The sequence below is a fragment of the Ursus arctos genome, unplaced genomic scaffold, assembly GCF_023065955.2.
Source record: "Ursus arctos isolate Adak ecotype North America unplaced genomic scaffold, UrsArc2.0 scaffold_26, whole genome shotgun sequence".
NCBI lineage: Eukaryota > Metazoa > Chordata > Mammalia > Carnivora > Ursidae > Ursus > Ursus arctos.
In genome coordinates this window covers 30,215,191-30,237,988 of record NW_026622941.1, presented here as the reverse complement: position 1 = coordinate 30,237,988, position 22,798 = coordinate 30,215,191, and the positions used below count along the sequence as shown (strand labels likewise).

Here is a 22,798-nt window from a genome sequence, read left to right as displayed (position 1 = left end):
AGTAAATGTAACAGCAAAAATATTACATTCACATTTAAGCAGTAGAAGATCATTGGGCATACAAATGAGAACAAAATTAATGCTGCATCATTACCATTATTTGACATGCCTTGATTTGAAAAGAGAAAAATTTAGATATGATGGTCCACTATTTGAAAGTATCAATGTAACAGAAAATACGTAATATTCAAACTAAACCTCAGTGACTCAGAGCTGTAACACATCTTCAGAGAGAGCTGTGAAATTGGCTACCTGAAGAATTTATCAATGTAATTGAGTGACAAAGGATATTGTTTTAAAATGGGGTAATGACAAGAGAAACATGGGCGGCAAATACAACTGCTGATGTTGCAAAGAGCAATGCTTTTTATCTTTAGCTTCATTGTCCTTTCCATAAATTGTGCTTTGATTTTCTACTACACATTTACATGCAAGAATATTTTAATTTTAAATAGTATTGGACATTCACTGGTGATATGATCATATGTTTTATATCTTTGTGAATCACCAAACCGATATTATAATTCTAATAATCAAAAATACAGGATTTTCTTTTTATAGTTATTACATACACAACACACACATTTCTAATAAATGTTTATTTAGAACATTACTTATCTCCCAATAAGTGGTAAATATGTTTCTAAATAGTACATGATATATATTTCAAAATAAATATTTCAACAACTATATAAAAGGAATAATCTAGGTGTTAATAATATAAATATTGCTATAATTGAATTTCTGTTACAGGATCTTATATGTCATTTTTATTTTAAACTAGGGAGGCACTCTGCTAAAAAAAATATAATGGCCTCTAAGCATCAAGGTAGTTGAATGTCAGATAAAAGATCAGGAAATGAAAATTCCATAGATTGTCGCTAGATTTAAATCTGACTAGAGTTCTGTATTTAAAGAATATAAAGTTGTTCTAGTTTGGCATCCTTAGGCATCTAGTTATTCATATTTATTCAAGCAGTCAGTCAAAAACATTTTATTGCATATTTTCTGTATAAGTGCCTGACATTTGTGAATATAGCAGACACAGTCCTTGACTACATGAAGCTCATACTAGTCTAGTAAGGAATAAAGACAAGGAAGCTGCAATTTCCATGGTGTGATGATGACTATGAGAAAAATAGAAAAATATTCAGTTATGAAGGGAGCAATGTCATGGAAGACGTCCTGAATATATCTTCTTATATATTTTCTCATTTGATAGTAAATTATACATACTTTTACAGCAATGAAGAGTTTCAAGTACTTAGCAAATGACTATTGATTGAACCAGTAATTATATTTTTATGGGGCTCTAAGAAAAAAACTTGGAAAATATAAACACACATACACATCTAAGTTTATTACAATAAAATGTTTCTGTTTGTTATAAATAGTGGTATATTCCTATACCAGATGAATCCATGGATGTTCTTATGAGTGCAGCTCTAAGAGTAATCCATGGATGTTCTTATGAGAGCAGCTCCAAGAGGACTGCTTCTGAATAAAGTTGGTGCAACATGTGATTTATGTTCTTAATGTAACCAACCTGCTATGTAGGCCATAATTGATTGGACCAGTAATCGGTATCGAAGTCAAAGGAGATTATTCATGGATCATATTGAGTGAGTTCTAGTGTGGTTCAGAGTGAAAGCCTGCCTATTGTGTACATTGTGAGTGGGAGTGAAAGCAGACAGATCCAGTGTGAACCACTGTGGGTTTTGGTGTAGGGAAGTGACATAGAGGACCCTAGAGAAGGTGAATATTTTGAACTCTGGTTTTATCTCCAGTGACGTTGAACTGTTGTCAAACTTCTCCATGAGGTTTGCCATACACTCCAGTTTTATGAGCACTGGGACTTAGTCACAGATGATGTAGATGGGGAGACAATATCCTCTAATTTATGTTTCTTTGTCCACTCTCAATGACTCCCCTTAGCTCTTACATCATAAAAAAGCTCAACTAATGTAATTCTAGAAAAAAAAAGTAACATGTAACATTTTTAGAACATCAAATTGCTCTTTTTAAAAGACAAGCTCATTAACTGTAATAGCAAGTATCTAAGAAGTCACAAAATAGTTACCAAAATCCATGTCTTCTTAGGTTAAAGAAACAAATTCCATTTTAAATAATGTCAAAACCATTCCACGACACTCCGGAAGATGGTAAGTAATGATTCAATTATCTAATACTGTTTAACATTACACAAAATATATGATAAAAGTTAAACTATTTGGAGCACAGCCTCAGTCACATTTAATAACCAACACATATCCCTTACTGGTGTGTGTTTACAGCTATCAGATCATTTTCATGTGTATTTCCTTTTCTCATTTGATCTTGGTAGGCTCACCTACCTAGAATTACATGTGTTGAAAGCAGAATCAGGATTTGAATCCAGATCTTCTGATGCTAGCCTGAGTGTTCTATATTTTACAGGTGCCTTACTACTTCAGACAAAAGACGATCAATCAGAACTTAGTGTACAGTAGATAGAAAGTTGGTTTATTTTTATTTTATTCAATCATTTTTTCCCTTATTTGTTAGAGGGAAGTTATTTTAATAATTACAAAATAGTTATAATCTAGGACATTTTTAATTCTAATTTTGATTATGATTAATTTATCCTTATCAAATATTAAGCCCAAATTAAACCATTAAGAAATAAGAAGGCCAAATTTGATCAGAATTCTCCTTACATGCCATTTGTTGTAATGAGCTACTTTTCTTCCAAAAACTGCCATTATTTCAATTTGATAAGAATTTGCTAATTATTTCAATTTGATAAGAATTTGCTAAAATAGAATTTGCTAATAACTGGAGTAGGAAGAAAGTAAAATTATACTAATCCCTTACAGTTTAATGATAAATATTTAACTGGGAATTTACTAAGAAAAATAACAGCACATCTGGAGTGTCATAGACCACATGCTAATAAATTTATGATCTTCCGAACTGAATTATTTATCTCTTGAGACGAGAAAATATCATTGGATGATAAACAGTCCATGGAAGTCTTCATATATATCTATGGAAAAACTAACATAAAGAAAGAGCCACTATAATATCAACTATTATAAAACCCAGAAGACTCATAAATAGTCTATCAAGTCACATCATATATCACTGAAAACCATTTGGAGACTTGCAGAAACTTCCAAATTGCATTTATTTCATCGAAAATGAATGACTATTTTTTTTTTAAAGATTTTATTTATTTATTTGACAGAGATAGAGACAGCCAGCGAGAGAGGGAACACAAGCAGGGGGAGCGGGAGAGGAAGAAGCAGGTTCATAGCGGAGGAGCCTGATGTGGGGCTCGATCCCAGAACGCCGGGATCAAGCCCTGAGCCGAAGGCAGACGCTTATCCGCTGTGCCACCCAGGCGCCCCAAATGAATGACTATTTTAAACATTCCCTTCCTATGTTACTCCTATAGCAATACAAATACGATTACTTTGCTTTCTTCCCTTATCAAGGAACCAGTTCTATAGAACAGCTGTCAGAGAATGGCTGACTTCTTTTTAATAATTGAAATGAATTTCACCTCTCTTTGGTTTTTATTTTTATTTTTTTTAAAGATTTTATTTATTTGACAGAGAGAGAGACAGCCAGCGAGAGAGGGAACACAAGCAGAGGGAGTGGGAGAGGAAGAAGCAGGCTCCCAGCAGAAGAGCCCGATGTGGGGCTCGATCCCAGAATGCCGGGATGACGCCCCGAGCCAAAGGCAGACGCTGAACGACTGAGCCACCTAGGCGCCCCAGGCTGACTTCTTGTCTAATGGCCAGATTGAAGGGAAACAAGAATTTCCCACCAACAAAAGCTTTTGGAAACTATTATGTAATCATATATAACATATATATGGTTTTGACTGTTATTTCAAAGGAAAAAAAAGTAGAAAATTTAATTTTTCACATATCCTTAATAATAGGGAATGAAATGCAGTTGTAATTATCTGATTCAAGTTTGCACTGGTCACATTTCCAAAATGCTCCCTGACAAAACAAGCAAGTAATACTTGCCTAAAGCTAAACATATTTAAAGAATGTCTTTCAAAAGTAATGAAAAAAATCGTTAGTATTTGTAACATTATGTAGGTAGATAAAATGGTATGTAGTTCCTGTCACACTAACAACTGGAAAAGATGTCCAAGATTGCCACCTTCAGTGCAATTGGGGATAATGCATTTTGAAGACAAGATTTGCAGAGAGGGGATTAATAGTTGCCCAGTAGTTATCCCCACTAACGAATTAACATTACTCTGAATTTTGGTTGTGCAAGCAGAGATCCGTATGGCCTTTCAACCCAGATCCTATTATATTCTTCTTTCTTTTCGTATCAGTATTCTGTATGCATTCCATAAGAAATGAACCTTCTGAATAAAATATTTTAAGAAATTCTGAGAGTCAACAATATATGAGAAATGTTTCCTCTCTGGACTACCCTTTCTTGGTCGCCCTTATTTTTTCTTCATCTTCCTACTTCACCTTCTTCCTTCTTTTTCTGGCAATGTTCCTACAGTTCTCATGCTCATCATCCCCAGAAGTATTTGTACTTATATGTAGGTGGGCAGTGAGGGGGCTGTGGGGGGGTGGGGGAAGGTGATGGCTGGAGGCTTGGAGGGGACACACATAGATATTCTCATAGGATACTAAAATGTTATGCTCGATTAGCCTTAATGTGTTATTTTCCCCTGCATTATTTCAAAAAGGACAAAATCCTACGATCAAGGCATAGATTTCTAGATAGGTTAATTTAAAATTGCTCTCCTAGATCAGAAAGGTCTCCCTTGCTTGTGGATCTCCCTAGTGCAAGGGCCTCCTCACACCTCTGCAACTTTGCAGTGTATATTTGGTCATACAGTCAGAAGACCACCAACAGGTACACAGGCATCACTTAAAGTTAACATTCCAGATCAGGCCAGGTTTCTTAATCTACATTTGGTTCTTTCACCATATTTTTAGAGACTGACAGATTGTAAAAGAAAGCACACTGACCAGTACTTCCTGAGAAAGACTGCTATAGTACCTGCTTCCTCTCATGAAACGTTTCCCCTGAGAAGACTACATGCCTCCTCCTGGCTTCAAAACTTTACAGGCCAAATGTTTTAGGGTGCCCCCCTCAACTTCATGTTCCTTATTAAGAATGCCCTTCTCCAATGAAGGAATTTATTCCATTTACAATAGCACCAAAAACCATAAGATACATAGGAAGAAACCTAAGCAAAGCGGTAAAGGACCTATACTCTAGAAACTACAGAACACTTAAGAAAGAAATTGAGGAAGACACAAAGAGATGGAAAAACATTCCATGCTCATGGACTGAAAGAATAAACATTGTGAAAATGCCTGTGCTGCCCAGAGCAATCTATACTTTCAATGCAATCTCTATCAAAATACCATCAACATTTTTCAGAGCTGGAGCAAACAATCCTAAAATTTGCATGGAACTAATAAGACCCCGAATTGCCAGGGGACTGTTGAAAAAGAAAACCAAAGCTGAGGACATCACAATGCCTGACTTCAAGCTATATTACAAAACTGTGATCATCAAGACAGTATGGTACTGGCACAAAAACAGACACACAGATCAATGGAACAGATTAGAGACCCCAGAAATGGACCCTCAACTCCATGGTCAACTAATTTTTGACAAATCACGGAAGAATATCCAATAGAAAAAAGACAGTCTCTTCAATAAATGGTGCTGGGAAAATTGGACAGCCACATGCAGAAGAATGAAACCAGACCATTCTCTACACCACACACAAAGATAAACTCAAAATGGATAAAAGACCTCAATGTGAGACAGGAATCCATCAAAATCCTAGAGGAAAACATGGGCAGTAACCTCTTCGACATTAGCCACAGGAACTTCTTTCAACACATGTCTCTAAAGGTAAGGGAAAAAGCAAAAATGAACTTTTGGGACTTAGTCAAGATAAAAAGCTTCTGCAAAGCAAAGGAAACAGTCAACAAAACTAAGAGGCAACTCATGGAATGGGAGAAGATATTTGCAAATGACATTACGGATAAAGGGCTGATATCCAAGATTTATAAAGAACTTCTCAAACTCAACACCCAAAGAACAAATAATCCAGTCAATAAATGGGCAGAACATATGAACAGACACTTTTCCCAAGAAGACATACGAATGGCTAACAGACACATGAAAAAATGTTCTACATCACTAGCCATCAGGGAAATACAAATCAAAACCACAATGAGATACCACCTTACACCAGTTAGAATGGCAAAAATTAACAAGACAGGAAACAACAAGTTTTAGTGAGGATGTGTAGAAAGGGGAACCCTCTTACACTGTTGGTGGGAATGCAAGCTGGTACAGCCACTCTGGAAAACAGTATGGTGGTTCCTCAAGACGTTAAAAATAGAGCTACCCTACCACCCAGCAATTGCACTACTATTTACCCCAAAGATACATACATAGTAAAGAGAAGGGGCACATGCACCCAATGTTCATAGCAGCATTGTCCAGAATAGCCAAACTGTGGAAGGAGCCCAGATGCCCTTCAACAGAAGAAAGATAAAGATGTGGTCCATATATACAATGGAATATTACTCAGCCATCAGAAAGGATGAACACCCAACATTTGCATCGACACGGATGTAATTGGAGGGAATTATGCTAAGTGAAATAAGTCAAGCAGAGAAAGACAATTACCGTATGGTTTCACTCATATGTGGAACATTAGAATAGCGTGGAGAACCACAGGGGAAGGGAAGGAAAACTGAAGGGGGAGAAACCAGAAAGGGAGACAAACCATGAGAGACTCTGGACTCTGGGAACCAAAATGAGGGTTACGGGAGGGAGGGGGTGGGGGGATGAGGTAACCTGGTGATGGGTATTAGGGAGGGGAAGTGTGCTGATGAGCACCATCACATGCAACTAATGAACCGTTGATCAAAAACTAATGATATGTTGGCTAATTAAACATAATAAAAAAAATGAATGCCCTTCTCCCTATTCCCTGTACTATGTATAACAGGATCTAAGGAGGTGCCATAGGGCAATTCCCTTCATCTTCATCTTCTGGCTATCCTCCCTCAAATAGCTTTTTTCCTCCAGCCCCACTTATCATAGGGTCTGTTTGTAGGATGTGTGTTCTCTTTGCTCCTCATTGCATATAGCAGAACATTGTTTTATACATAAAAATAATCTCAACTCCTTTGAAGCACATGCTGTCAGATTATACAAATTTAGAGATTTAGTATGGCATCCTGTGTAAAAGGGCAGGTGGTCCTGGAGCCACACTTCCTAGGTTTGCAAAGTTTCAATTCCTCCTTTATCAATTTCCTCAACAACAAAATGGGGATAATAGCATTTGCCTCAGTTATTATGAGGCTTAAAAAATTAGTCCATATTTAAGACTTAGACTTAGTGCCTAGTGTACAGCAAGCCCTCCATTAATGTTGGTCACCACTGTCATCACCTATTGCTCAAGCGGGATAATTTTACTGTGCAATATCTGACCATGCCCCTTTATTGTGCCTGGAGTGTTTTTCACAATCTTTACCCATCCCCATAAAATAGTTTCAAATGTAGTTTTTCCCATGAAATATTTTTGTCAGATGTAGTTTCTATTTCCAAGTCAACTACCTAGCTTTATACTCCACCTTAGTGATTATATTATACTTTGCATTAGTTAGCTCCCAATTAAAAGGTGAGCTACTCCTGCCTGGAATAGATTAGTCACTATTGTGTTTTGGATACCACTCTTACATAAGGGACTTTCAAATAGCCATTGGATTTAATTACAAATTTTATGATTTACTGTATTAGTGGACCATATTAGAAGTCTGTAACCTACTGTCCCCACCCAACTATTTTTAGAAACTCTTTTTAGTTCTTCAAAGCAAAAGGAACACCTCGACTTCCTTATCCACAAATAGAAAGACTATACATAATACACGGCAACTATTAACAAGACAAAGTTCCTGGGCAGGTAATGTCAGAGGAACTTTTATCATATTAACTCTTCTGCAGATGGATGAACTTAAAAAGGAAAAAAAAATCTATTTAAAAGCACTGAAGAGCAAACAAAAGCAGGTAGGAACTGGATAGGATTTGATAATTGGAAGATCCCACTGGGTGAGATCCATGCTTATATGAATTTTTCTGAGCCCAGGAAGCTGCAACACGGGCTTCAGGTATGGGAGGATGGTGTTTAAGGTGGCTAAAAATGAAGAAGGGAAATCCTGGAAAGGAGGGAGACATAGAGGAGGAACCCTCAACCTTGTGTAAGTTGGCTGACATATATGTGGGGGAAACTCCAAGAAGCCCAGTGATAAGTAAGAACTGGACATCTAACAGAGCAGGGATCTTGTCTCCTTACCACAAGGGATCAAAATTTGGGGTTTGAGTCCTGCCAAGTTAAAGGTGCTTGGAAAGCATTCTGGGCTTTCTAAAGACCTGCACTAACAATGAAACCCAAACCTCTACAAGTTTAAGGTGATTGTCCAGTTTAACTGCGTTCCATTATTATGAGAATAAAAGGAAGATTATATACTTATCCAAGCTAGTGATGGGCATTCATTACAGATGCTTACAAATGTTATTCAGTTCTATTATTTTAAGACTAATAAAATGCAGGAATGGTGGGTGGTAGGCAAAGAAAAATGGCTAGTAGTACAGTGAATGAGCTGCTTGCAAACAGTTTAGAATTAGAGAATGTTAAATAGACATGATACATTATTATAAATCATGAATTTATTTACAAGTAAAATGAAACCATGATATCTGAACTTTTTAAAAAAGAAAACAAAAGCCTATCTTTTATTCTTATAAATAGATTTACTTAAAAATCAGTTTTAAAGGACATAAAACCACAATATAATTGTAGAAGTCAAATAAACTTTTCCATTTTACAGCACGATCATCTAACAAAATATAAAACTTAAAGGCATCTACAATATGTATTTATAGGTTTTTTTTTTAAAGATTAAGCTTTTCCAGTCAAATTTTTTAAAAAAATTCCAAAGTATGTCATGTTTGACTGACAATTGGCTTCCAAATGGGAGTCTCTTTGGAGAAACTAAGTAATAACTTTCAAACAACTATGCTCCTCCATTTGGTAGCTAGAATCATCTAATTAAAACAAAGGTCTTTATTTCAATGTAAATATGGCTAAGACTCCAGTCCTGAGGGGGTTATGTTTTTTCCCCTCCCTTAAATTCATAAGTACATACATATTTCACTCTGAGCCGCCATCAGCAAAACAGAAATGGAGGGTAACATGGCAGACGGAAGATAATCTGCCTCTAGAATAGCCAAAATTAGCACAGGCCTCACATTCCTGACTTATAAAATCAGGGGAGTATAACCAACATTCCTCATGCTTTTCTTTCTAAAATGCTATTATTTGAAGGTAGACTTGATTTTGAAGGTAGACTTGATGACTTTCACTCTTTTCCCCATCAACTGATAGCAGTTAATGTGGATTCTGGAGTCAGCCTGGCTAGATGTGAATCCCAGCTCAGCCAGTTATTTTGCAATCTTGGGCAAAATACTTAATCTCCCTACATTCAGTTTCTTCATGTATAGAGTGAAAATATTAAAAATAGTACTGATCTCACAGGGTTGTTACGATTCATAAATGATGTGAGTAGAGCACTTAAAACGGTGGCTAATACAATGATATAGGAGTTTTCAAATTTGTCACCATCATCATTCACTGATTGTGGGGAAAGACCTCATCCACACCATATGAAGTAAAGAATGCCATATGGAAAGAGAGATTAGGTTAAATCATCTAAGACAGGATTACAAAACAAAAAATGATTGTTTTTTACATTTACCTTAGCTTCATATAATTTAGAAAATATTGTGAATAACATTATAATAAACAGACAGGGATGACTATAAATTACTTTGTAGTTCGAAACTTAAAACTATAAAAAAAAGTTAACTCAGATTATTAAGAAAGTTTAATTACCAGAACACTCAGAAATGTAGTACAATATCACCACCTAGTGGATACTGCATTTAAAAACATTTTATAGATAGTGCTTGCCCTATTTATCTTGAGGAGGAAAATCCTTTTCAAATAGAAGCACATTCTCTTCACTAATGTAAAGGGGATTTAAAAAAATAGAAAAATTTAAACTACATTAGCAGTACTCTTAAACACTATGGCTAAAAGTCGTGTATCTCAAATTTATTTCTAAACAAGGTAGCAGTTAAAAGTACAATTTTGTTCAGAAATTTAAAATACTTAAAGACAGCATGCAATTCACCAGAAATACTTCATCATGACTTATCAATTAATGCAAAATATATTAGTCGTAGCAAACTTAATGAATTTCAAATCATCAGGTTGTGAAGCATCTTAAGAAAACATTTTACTCTACTTACTATCTGAATCTCTTCCGAAGCTTCCTGATGAACAGAAATCTTGCCAATGAGTGGGGAAACTTACTTTTTTCTGGAACCATTCCCAGACACAGACGAAACAATTAGAGAATGTACATTTTTTTATCAGTTGAAATCTGTGGGCCCTTGATATAAACTTCAGGGAATAAAGACTAGTCCAATCCTTCTTCTAAATAATTACTCTTCAATTATGAGAGCTTATGAAGTTGTAGGATGTCTACTTCTCCAAGTTAAACAACCTATACATTCTTTTAAAAGCCATTTCTCCTACAACTATCTGTGCTCTTTTAAACAGCTGCTAGCATTTTTAAAAATGACTACATACAAAAAACAATAGGTCATGAATGTTCTGGCTAATGCAGAGTAAAGACAGATTACCACCTCTCTCTCCATATTTTACTTCTCTTAATGAAAAATTTTCTCAGTGAGGCAGAGTCTCAGTTAAAAACTCACAGGCTTGGGAGTCAGGCCAATCTGTGTTCTAAAGTGACAGCGTGCACTTTGGGCGACTTGCCTGATACCTGCCTTAACTATAGTTTCTTCAGCAGTCAAAGAGAAATCAGTAAATGCTTCATAAAAATATGAATAGGATCAAATGAGACAATGTTTATAAATTAGCCAGTATAATGCCTAGAACATCGTAGGTGCTCAATAAATGACAGCAATTATTAGTTACCATTATTTTTCTTCCTCTCTTCCTCATTTTGTATGTCCCCCCAACCCCAACTGTTCGACTGAACTGAATCACGGGAAAGTTCCAGTCAGTGTGAAAAAAAATCAATACGATGCTTAATATTTATCTCCTCAGAAAAATACAGTATCTCTTTTTATCTGATGGTGACACACTGGGCTCAAACTAACATTAAATTCATCAAATGCCTAACTTTTAACAAACAAAATATAATGATATTATTGAATTTCTTCACTGTGACAACACTTCTTACCCTAGAAATAATTTCCAAATGTTAAAGAATTTAGTGTTAGATTCATGGATAAGTGTTAAAAAATATATCATCTATCCATTTTTATTATAATTTTCTCAGCTATACAAGTTTTAATATATTGGAAATGTTTGTCATATTGTCCACATTTAAATACATAAAAATGTACCTTAAATAAAAAATGACAGTTATCTCTAAAGCACTAAAATGCAGCTTAACTAAAATAACACAAATTATTCATAATTGGCTGAAATCTCTTTTCCCTTAAAAGTTTAATAAGCAGAAGTTCTACTGCTATTATATTTTAATGGTTGAAAGTTACTTATTTTTCTTATTTTAAATAAACAGTAATAGTTTTGAAATCACGTCCTATTATAATAACCACATATAACATATTTACAAGTAGATACATGTATAAATTTTAAACACTATAGTAAAAAAAATTTAAAACTAGGTCAGAAAATTTAGGCAGAAAAAAGTTTAGGATGGCTTTCATTATGAAGCATGTGATTTATTTCCTAAAATTAGCTTATGGTTATATAGTATGTTTTTCTAGGACATTCACTGTATACTAAAAAACTTCATTCAGCATACATTTATTTGACATTTACTAAATGATATATTTATGAACTTTATCGATATATGGCGAGGGCTGAATTATTTCTGAAACAGGGCTAGACAAGTCAGGCTAGGATAACCAGAGTCAGGACAAATACTGTTCTCATTTGAAACGAGGAAAAAAGATTAAATCACTTGCTTTATTGATTCTAAAGCCACAAATACAGAAATCCTAACTTTCATGTGAAATGCTTTTTCTACAAGCCCATGGCTCCTAAGTCATATTTAAATTTCCATTCGAAAAATCTTTCTCATATTATTTGCATGATACTTCTTTCTTGTTTCACTTAAGGAAATTCTAATTGCCTCAAAGATAATAAATGCTCTCTAACCTAATCAATGTGAACTCATTTTTCATATCAATATTTTACTTAAATGTTTATCTAAAATAACTGTCCACTATTTAGGGAGTATAATAAAAATGAGGATCTCTTTTCTTCTCCTCTCCCATCTTCACACAATTACTAAGAAAAAAAAAAAAGTCAAGCACAGTGGCAGTTAAATTCAAACTGGAAATATACTACATTAAGCAACTGATCTATTAGAAATAAACTAAAGCCACTTATATTAATGTACTTCATGACAGACTTAGCACATTCCAGAAATAACTTTAGGAAGAAGAGGCCAGAGAACTAACATAATTTCTCTTACCAAAATGACATTCTATGTTTAAGCTCAGGAACACTGTATTTCCAAATAATTTAAAAACATAGTCAGATACATTAAAAAGATTTCTAGGTATCCACTAAAAGGAAACATAAATAATATGTGAGGAAACACAGAGCACAATGCAAGCTTACTAACATCATACAAAGGAAATACTTTTTATCTATGGAATTTCATGTAAGGTAGAAAAAGTTCAAAAATATTTATTACAAGGCTTAAAAATTTATGGACTAAATCTTTTTATGATACTTAAGGACTTTAACAATAATTGCAAGGCTCTGCAGGCTCTCCAACTTATCAATACATTTTTTTTAATAATCACCTTTTAATCAAGAAATTCAATTACATTTTTTAAAAATTATGTCAAAAATATGTATTCGATAATTCTTGAAAAACATTCAAAACGCAAATGAAACTTAGGATGTTTTTAAAAGCTATGCTCCACAGCACCTTTTAATTTCCAGTATTGTTTTCTAAAATGTTAAGTACTGTATTTTATATACTTTATGGAAAACACGGAAGGTTAACCTGTTACCCACTGAGTGGATTTTCTCTCTTAAAATAGCAGGAATTCAACACTTACAAATGAACTGGAACAGTGAGTGATTCCTCCAATCTATGGAGTGGAATGGTTTCCTCATGTTTGCCAGAATGGATTAGAGGGAAAGTTTTTGCGTCTCAGAAATAGTTCTAATCACAAAAGCCTTGCATTAATAATAACAGATAAGGAAGTTATTTATTTTGATGTCCTGGAACTCAGATCTCCATTATAAAATAATAATTTCTTTGTGTTTCTTTATCTAATTACCAAAAAACAAAATGAGCAAAAACATCTGTCAACAATCATTGTTTCAATTAGAGAGTCAATCTACTTTCTAAGTACTGAACAGAGTACAAAACTTCCGGGTACTCAAGACTATACCTGTAATTTTCACCTGCACAATTTTATATTTGCAAATGCAGAGTACTTTCCACAACTAACCACTGTTTAAAACCCAGAGAAAGCACAATCCAACAGTAAAGACAAAGTAATTTGTTCACAGTTTTTTTACGTTTACAAATGTAAAGTGAGATTAAAAGATAAATTGTATTTACAGTTCTAAGTTTGCATGTCAAAGTTAACATGTCCAAATAATACTTTTCTGTAATGGAATGACAACCCAATGAATGTACATGAAACAGCAGACACAGAATCCAAAGACTCACACAAAAAAATCCTATCCAAGGGGTCGCTCCCTAATCTACAAAATCAGACTAGATCAACTGATTTCTAAACTTCCTTTCAATTCTAACTTTTTGGATAATGGAATCAAATACCAATTACCTTTTCTTCTGTAATTATGTTATCTCAGAATTACCTTTCAGTAAAGACATAATTCAAAATATCTCAGCAAAGAAATGGTTTCCTACAAATTTTATGAGGTTTATCCTAAAATATCCTTTGGTAACTTCAGTGGGTGAAAAGTATCCCACAAAAAAGATGTTTACTCGGAACCTGTAAATGTGCTCTTATTTGGTAAAAGGGCCTTTGTAGATTTAATTAAAGGTCTCAACATGAAACCATCCTGGGTTAGGGTAAAACCCCACCCAATGACAATGCCCTTATAAACAGAAGACGACCATGTGAAGACAGAGGCAGAGACCAGAGTGCTGCATCCATAAACCAAGGAACAGCAAGAACTGCAGACAGCCACGAGAAGCATGATTCTCCCTCCAAGCCTCCAGAAGTAGCCAGCCTTGCCAACACCTTCATTTTACACCTCCAGCCTCGAAAGCTCTGAGAGAAATTTTTTTAAGCTACCAAGTTTGTGGTTATATTATGGCAGCCATAAGATACTATACAGTAATGTATTTCAGAAAGAAAATCCCTTTTAAAAGGTATTATCATCGACACAATTTTTCTTTGACCATCATACATTTCATACTGAGGATTAGTGAAAGGGGGGAGTGCTTGGCTGGCTCAGTCAGTAGAGTGTGTCACTCTTGATCATGAATTTGAGCCCCACGTTGGGTGTAGAGATTACTCATATAGATATTTTTTAAAAAGAATTACTCGGGTGCTTGGAGACTTGGTGGATTAAGTGCCCAATTCCTGATTTCAGTTCAGATCATGATCTCAGCATTGTGAGACTGAGTCCTGCATCGAGCTCTGCACTGGGCATGGAGTCCGCTTAAGATTCTCTCTCTCCCTCTCTTTCTGCCCTTCCCTCCCCACATCCCTCTCCCAGCCACGCACGTGCACACACTCTCTCTCTCAAAAAATAAAAAATAAATAAAGAATTAATAAAAGGGCTTGATTATTTCTAGACTTTTAACAAAAATCAACTTAATTACAAGATAAACCTAGATGAGCCTCTAATTTATAACACTTATTATCTATGTGAGTCTATTTTGCCTTATGACTAAAATTATATTTACTGAAATGTTAAGTAACTTTTCAATCAAGAATATTACCTGATCATTTGTAAATTTTTTCAAATACTTTGTTACTGCTTTCTGAAGAGAATTAATAAATAAGTCTTCAGTGCTATAAAGCTCAGTTTTCTTAAACTTGTACCTATAAAATTTTTTCAAACTTTCTGAGTGGCCAGCAGTACCAAAGGGATATCATGAAACAACTGTAAACAATTTCATTTTCCATTATTTAAGCTTATGGAAAAAGTCTTAAACTCTTCTCAGTTCTTTAGCACTTCCTTGGATTTATTATATATGTTTAAAACACATATATCTGATATTTAAAACACAAAATATCTGATGTGATCTGTGGACCACCATTGTGCCTAGAAGAAAGTCCATAATTTTTACCTGTTCAGTTGTTCATTGTGATGTCTAAATAATAAGTCTATTTTTAGAATTCAAGATATCTCTGATGTTACCACATAAATCTCTGAATGTCCTGACTATTTGGCCACTGAAAAGTCTTGTTCAGGAAGATATAAAAAGTTAGGAAATTAACAATTGCATAGCAACCCAGTTCACAAACAAGCCTAGATATAGGTGGCAGAGGTATGTTAAGCCTATAAATAACATAAGGTAAAATGAAGTAACGAAATTCTAGCAGTTTCTGAGGTACTGTAACAGTAAACAAGCATATGAAAAACATTAAATTCCAGAAAATCGACTTTGATTTCAATGAGTCAGCTATACTCCAACCAGCAAATATATATATTGGAACTAACAAGTATTTCACAACTTCATATCTTTGAAAAACTCTTTTCCACACATAGAATGTATAATGTCTATTATCTGCAAGCAAGTATTTATGAGCATAAGTGAATTTCCAAACTAAAAATAGAGAGACTAAGGTAATCACAAAAAACTGAATTCTACGTTTCCAAACTAAGCAAAGAAAAGCCCTAATTTTGCTAGGAGACAGTAGGTGAGGAAACGAGAAAAAGAGAGTAAAAGAGAAAAAGTAGAAGAGTTGAGGAAAATGTAAACAGGCTTCATGACTACTTCGATCACCAATAACAATCCCACCATTAACAACTACAAAAACACAAAACAGAAACATTAGAAGGATGTAGGGCCAGGTCAGAAGGAAAAGCATACTCAAGTTCTTAAAGGACATGGAATAAGCCAAAAGAAACTGAAGAATTTTCCTGAATTCTGAAAATGGTCCTTTAATAGGGGGAAGCCTCTCTTCTTTTTTCTTTTGTAGCTCAGTTTTCCAAGCTTCAGTTAATTTTTGTGCAATGACGTTTCCTGCGCAGAAGACAGCCCAGATGATATTAGTTTGACGAAACATGAAGCCACAAAATCCAAGCAAAGCTGAAGTTTTATGATTTCCATAAAGACACATCAAATAGGCAAAAAGAGTAAAAAACATGGATCCTGCTTCTGTATAATAAAGGAAGTTAAAAAAATAGAGTGTGGGAAATACCGCTAATGTTAATGTTGACAAGATTCTCTGGACACTTGAGGCAGCCTAAGGGGAAGAGAAAACACACGTAAAATTATTTTCATGATAAAACAAATATGCCATTTCTGCTGAGCTGACAAAGAGATTAATTAAAAACACAAAAACTATTTGAACCTTGAGTAAAATTATTCAATATTAATCTTACTTCTAGTTTTGCAAAAACACAGTATACCTTTGTAAGTATGCTTTCTGGTACCTTTTAGTTATATGGTTTGGAAGCCATGAAGAAAATACAAGTGTACACCGAAGTTTCTATGTCCTGAAATACTCTGAGTCATTCAGCAAATAGTTAAGGAGAAAACACTCAACTAAATTCTATAAGGAACATGCTGATGACTGGGACATAGGGCACATGGTTGCATTTCCCTGAACTTAAGTCTTAGTGCCTCCAATGAGCATTTATTTAGTCATCATCAATTTCATTTAAAGATACCACTTCAAAACTCTACATTTGAGACAACATAAATATGTATATGGCATTTATACTACTATACCCAATGATCTTACCATTTCATGATGAACTTACAGGGTTTTTGTGGGCCCAGTCTAAAGTTAAATATCTTATTTTGGCATTTCTCACAGAAATTTTTCATTTTGAAAGCATTCTTATCTCTTGAAATTTTATTCTCTACTTAATCTAAATCACCAAATCAGACCATGCCATTCTCTTGGTTAAAATTAAAGGCTATTCATCACTGACTAGATAAAGTTCAAATCCTTTCCATGACAATATAAGGACATCCATGACTTCACCCCTATCTACTTGTCCAGCTTCACATCCTTATACTTTATAATCTTGTGATTACAAATAGCGATTCTCTCTGCATCTTGTTGCTCAAATCCTTTCTACCGTTGCTTACCCTTTTCTCCTGTCAGGCTTCATTCCCCAACCTACAGTCCTGTCTGTTCATCAAGATTCAGCTCAGGTACCATCTTTTCTGTGAAGTCTTACCCATTGCCACCCATACATCTTCCTGCAAAATAAGTGCTCCTCTAATCCTGTGTCCTCATAGCATCTTTTACCAATTTCCCTCTCACAATTTACACTATTGAAATCATTTAAGTTAAAAATAATTATTATAATTACTATTCATTGAGTCCTTACTATTCCATCGGGCATTGTTCTAAGCAATTTATTAAGCTCCTGTAGACCTTACAGTCCTGTGATGCAGACTGTATATTATTCCCATTTAATAGATGAGGACATGGGAGTCACTAAGGGTAACCTGCTAAAAGTAACAAAACTTGTAAAGGACGGAATTCAAAGCCAGGCAATCCACCTCAAAATTCCTGAGGTAAATATAGGTATTCCTCTGTCTTCCCTAGGGAAGATAAAAGTTTGGTAAGAAAAAAAAAAAAAAAAAGCCTTATTTATTCCTGTGGTTTTAGTGCCTAGCATGCTTAATAAGCGCAATAAACATCTACTGAACTCATAAATATTCACAAATATTTATTTCAGGTTTTACAAATAAATAAGTTATTAAAGTATTTAAATACAAATTTATTAAAAAATGGGGGTAGGGGGCTTGCTTTTTATCTTAACAAAATATACACACACACTAAGAGTTGAAGATACTTTTCACCACATCTCATAAAACCAATTTATCAAAATTGTGGACCTGACTACATATAAACTTGTAATAAATTATTTTGGAAACATACCTTGTGCCTGGGTTGTACCTTGCGGAAAAGCAAATATAGTAAATAGAAGTTGCCTACGCTGAAGAGAAGATTAACAAATCTGAGCATTCCAATGGAGCAGACAACATGCTCCGACCATCCAAAGATCCAACTGGCAGGTTTGACCACTCCAACTGACAGTAGGTATAAGCCAGGTAACGTAGTGATCATGGGATCCCACTTAAAAAGGAAAGGCCAACAATGAAGCAAGAGCAAGATGAAATACTGACAGGACTGACACAAGGAGGTCAAGCAAAAAAACCATCTCTAACAACAATCAGACATTCTGGGAAGTTATTCTGTGACACGGTGGTTAAATAAGTCCTCAGCCCATCAAATGTCTCCTCTGAAGAAAAGTTTTGCTTATATTTTACCTCTGTACCTGTTTTGTGCAGAGGTATCTGTAACCAGTAGACAACAATAACTTAAAATCAGTTTCCACTTCCAAGACACACCCTTCAGAGACCCTGAAGAGTACTTTGGTTATTAAATCCCAAATGTTCCGGTTTTAAAATACAGAAACATTGGCTGGAACTCTGATGGTTTTGGAGAGAAAGCAGCATTTGAAGAGATCAAACCACATGCTCTATAATGATAGCTAACATGTACTGAACCAAGAATTGTGCTATATCCGCTGCATTTAATCCTGCAAAATGTCCTATAGTAGATGTACTATAAACTGTCATTCTCAGATGAGTAACCTGAACCTCAAAAAATGTCCAAGGTCAAGTAACTAGCAAATAACAGCACAAAGATTTAAAATCAGGTCTTTAACTGACAGACTTTATATTTTTAACCACTATTCTATATTGCTTTCCCAGAAGAATAAGGATAATACATCTACTTTATTTTTTATCTCTATATTTACATAGCCAATCATACATTCAAACATGATGCCAGTTTATCCAGTTAACAGAAGGTTCTATAAACACCACGGATGGAATTAATGGAACTTGCCATTTCTTGGTGGCTGAAGATTCCCCCCATTTCCCCTTGGTATCCCACACCCAAAATATACAGTGAGGCTCCTGACAAGTGAACTAAAGTGAAGTTTTCTGACATTTCCAAGGGGCAGCCCGTTGCCTCTGATCTAGGGATTGGGGAAGAAAACCTGGCAGCTATTATCAGCTACTAAGAGGGAAACATACCAAGTGTCTGGGTTGTACCCTGCGGTAAAGCAAATGCATTAATCTCCCAGAACATTACTTCCTTAGGACACAGATCTGCTTCTATTCATTCATTAAACAAATATTTCACAGATCTCAAGGACAGGAACAAGAGATTACAGTTCTTTCATATTTCGAAGCTGGAAGGGTAGATCGAAGGGACCAAAGGGATAAGGGTGGAAGAAAATAGTGCTGGGGCTGGCTCGGCCCTCTCCGGCCTGTCCTAGGGTGGGGACAGGTTGGGGACCCCACCTGCGAGAGGGAGAAATGGCCCTCACAGTAGCGCTGCGCCTGCGGCAGGTGGAAGATCTCGTCCATGTAGGGCTCTCGCAGCGCCCGGCTGAAGGCGGAGAAGAGGAGACAGGACACTAAAAAGGTGCAGCTCAGGGCAGCCGAAAAGTAGTAACCCTCGAGCTGCGCCATTCCTGCCCCCATAGCCACTGCCCAAGAACCGAGTGCTGAAAAATCTGTTCCCGGTTCTAGAGCCTGCAAAGTCGAGCGTGAAACTCGGGCTCGAAATGGGCGCGCAAGGCGGGACTGGCCGGACAGGACTGAGCATAGCCGGAAAGCAAAGCATGCTGGGAGAGCGCGGACCCCGAGCTTCCGGAGGGATTCGGTCACTGTTTCCGGAGTGAAGAGTTTAGGTAACGGACCGTGCTGTTGGCCTGTCAATCACGTTGCGCAGGGCTCACTGGAGTGGTCACAGCCACCAGGAGGGGCGGATCCCGGAGTCTACGGACGCCGAAGATTCGCGGCTTGAAGCTTTGAAATGAAAGCTGCTGCTGCTTAGCCCGCAAATTGCATTTGGCTTTTTTCTGGTCCCTTACCAGGAGATGGCGTCGCTTCCCCACGTTTGCAATCCTCAAGCCCTGAAAATTTGCACAGTTCCCCCCAATTTTTCTCTCGTGATCTGAACTGAAACCTGTGATTCCAAGGCATTTGATTTCATTAACTTTGCAGGGTGGGAGGGGAGTGTTGGTTATGGGAGCTAAGATTAAAACTTTCAGATTAAAACTTAAAGGTCCAAGAGGCCCTTCACCGCTGATGAACTTCACTAATTCGAGGATTTTTTAGGTTAATAAAAGTACTGTTTTCAGAATGTGGATACTCTCAAATGGGATTTAGTTATATCGGCAATCATAGTGCACACTAATAACCAGATTGCAGTACTGTAAGGAGTTGGGGAAAGCAATATTTCAGGATTTGGGGTATTTTAGATAAGCCTTCTCTGTGCCTGCAAGTTTGATTGTTCTTGTTAATATCTCTGTCATAGTATTTTATTTTTATTACTAAATAGTAAGCGTTGGCAGTTTGTATCACTTATATTTGTAGTCCCACCGTTAGGAGGTAGTTGGACAGTTAGGTAGACGGGGCCAGGGTCCCCGACAAGAAAATAGGGAGTCAGGACAGATAAAATAAAACAACACTGACATCCTGTTTTGCAGCTGGGAGAGACCGCACTAACGTTTTGCTTTGCAGCCTTTACAGAAATGACCTCTGCAAAACATCCTAAAATAAGACAATTAACCACAAACATTTGTCAATATCAGGGGCAAGGGGCAGTTAACACATAAGCCCCCACATGTCAGCAAAAAAAAGACCTTCACAGAGATATTGACCAAATAGGTAGACAGATACGTGACCAAAGCCCTGATTGGCATGACTCAGCACACCCTGATTGCTTAAGAAAGTTACCGGAAAGAGCTCATAAAAAAACCCTACACTTAGAAACTCTGAAGAAAACCCCCTTGGCGCCGCCTCCCTCTCCGCGGACTGTTACAGGTTGTGTAGATTTCACACATTTCTTGTATTAGGAGTTAGGGGCAGGAGGTGAGAGAGAGTATTTGAAGAATGCTGAAAATAAACTATATCTTGTAATTTTGCCTTGAGCGTAGTTGCAATGTTTTGTAGAAAAATAACCTCTTAGGTAATCTCAGTTAGGCTATCTTTGGTGGGAATGCATCAGAAAAGAGAGGATTTGTTTACTGTTACAAACCTCAAGTTTCCCAGTTTAGCTTTTTCTCTGGGTCAAAGCTAATTCACACTGTCCCAATTTGGACAAATTAAATTGCATCCCTATTCAATCTCTCCTATTTCCTCATTAATAAAGGGGGCACAAGATGAATAAGGGGTAGGATGGGAACATATTTAAACCACTGGGCTAAAATCATGTCAGAATCCTGCTTTGATGTGATGCTTAGCTTTTCCCTCTTATCTCCATTTTATTATTGAGTCCGTAGTATACTTAACCTATTTGAGATCATGTCCAAATGATCTAGCCTTCAAAAAGCTGATATGGTCTATGAGCAATAGCCCCAGATCCCATGACTTACTTAACTGTGACATATATATTGTAGGAGTGGAAAAAGATCTTTTTCCTCTATCCTTCTAAATTCTCAACTCAGAGCTCAGTAACAAAAGACAGATTAGAGAGAAAAAGCATACCAATTTATTTAATATAAATTTTACATGACATAGGAGCCTTCATACGGAAATGAAAACCCAAAGAAGATAGTTCAACCTGAGTATTTTTATGCTAGGTTTAATGAAGAGTGGAAAGTAGTGAAAGGATATAAGACAAAAGGTATGAGGTAAGTGTAGTAAACTGGAGGAAACTTAGCAAGCCCTGTTCATTCAGATTCTTTTCTATTCTCGTCGACTTCAAAAATAAGGATACTTCTTTCTTCTGGGTATCAGAAGGGCACCTCTCAAGTGAAGGTTTTATGACCTGCTTCAGGTCAGAAAGTCCTCCCTAGGTTTTATGATCTGCTTCATTGGAAGATCAAAACCTCCTTCCTGTATATGCCATTTCTCAAATTCCTTTGGCTTGAAATATTCAATATGCCAAATTTTCACATTTTGGGCTATCATGGCTTAAGCCTCCCTTCCCAACAGTAACTTGCAGTCTATCAATCTTACCCAGAAATAGTGGGCAATTTTTGAAGGTAGTAGAATAAGGCAAGAGATTTATGGTACACATTTCTTTCCATAATAATAGCCATCAAGAGCATACATTATACACCTGACCCATATATATATATATGTGTATATATATATATATATATATATATATATATATATATATATAATCACATCCCTTTAAGGTATTTGGAAAATTTCAAGGTTTTAGAAAATTTAGGGTTTTAGAACTGTTATGCATCTTCTTTAATAATCTACTTGATTTCATTTCTCGAAAGAATCTGAAGTTAATATAAGTGATTTACCTGAAATCACATAGGACATGAGCGGCAGAGGCGTGGGTAGAAATTAGAATATCAGCTCAACAGTAATAAAATAACCCCATAGCCTTATGGTTTAAAACAATATTCAGTTTATACTGAAATGAATGTTTTTTTAGTCCCAGCAACTTATATTTACGTTCTACCCCTTTATGTTTCTATCTACCAAATTGAAAA

The 22,798-nt window shown here is 35.9% G+C and overlaps 1 protein-coding gene across 1 annotated transcript; it reads right to left on the bottom strand.

Annotated features, from left to right (window-relative positions):
- Positions 1-8,708: 8,708 nt before the first annotated feature.
- Positions 8,709-19,956, bottom strand: LOC113257737 (dol-P-Glc:Glc(2)Man(9)GlcNAc(2)-PP-Dol alpha-1,2-glucosyltransferase). Its single transcript, XM_026502117.4, has 3 exons — positions 19,635-19,956; positions 18,199-18,396; positions 8,709-16,542 (listed from the first exon to the last, which is right to left on the bottom strand). Exons 1-3 carry the CDS (start codon positions 19,815-19,817, stop codon positions 15,487-15,489), a joined length of 1,437 nt encoding a protein of 478 aa, XP_026357902.1. The 5' UTR covers positions 19,818-19,956; the 3' UTR covers positions 8,709-15,486.
- Between the last annotated feature and the right edge of the window lie 2,842 nt (positions 19,957-22,798).

What these genes read in the sequence shown, in the direction of transcription:
- LOC113257737 (XM_026502117.4), bottom strand. Translation starts at nt 19,817, where the DNA reads ATGGGGGCAGGAATGGCGCAGCTCGAGGGTTACTACTTTTCGGCTGCC. An exon ending in GCCATTTCTCCCTCTCGCAG is followed by an intron (nt 18,397 to 19,634) that starts GTGGGGTCCCCA and finishes TTCCTTTTTAAG; the next exon opens with TGGGATCCCATGATCACTAC. An exon ending in AGGTACAACCCAGGCACAAG is followed by an intron (nt 16,543 to 18,198) that starts GTATGTTTCCAA and finishes TCTTCCCCTTAG; the next exon opens with GCTGCCTCAAGTGTCCAGAG.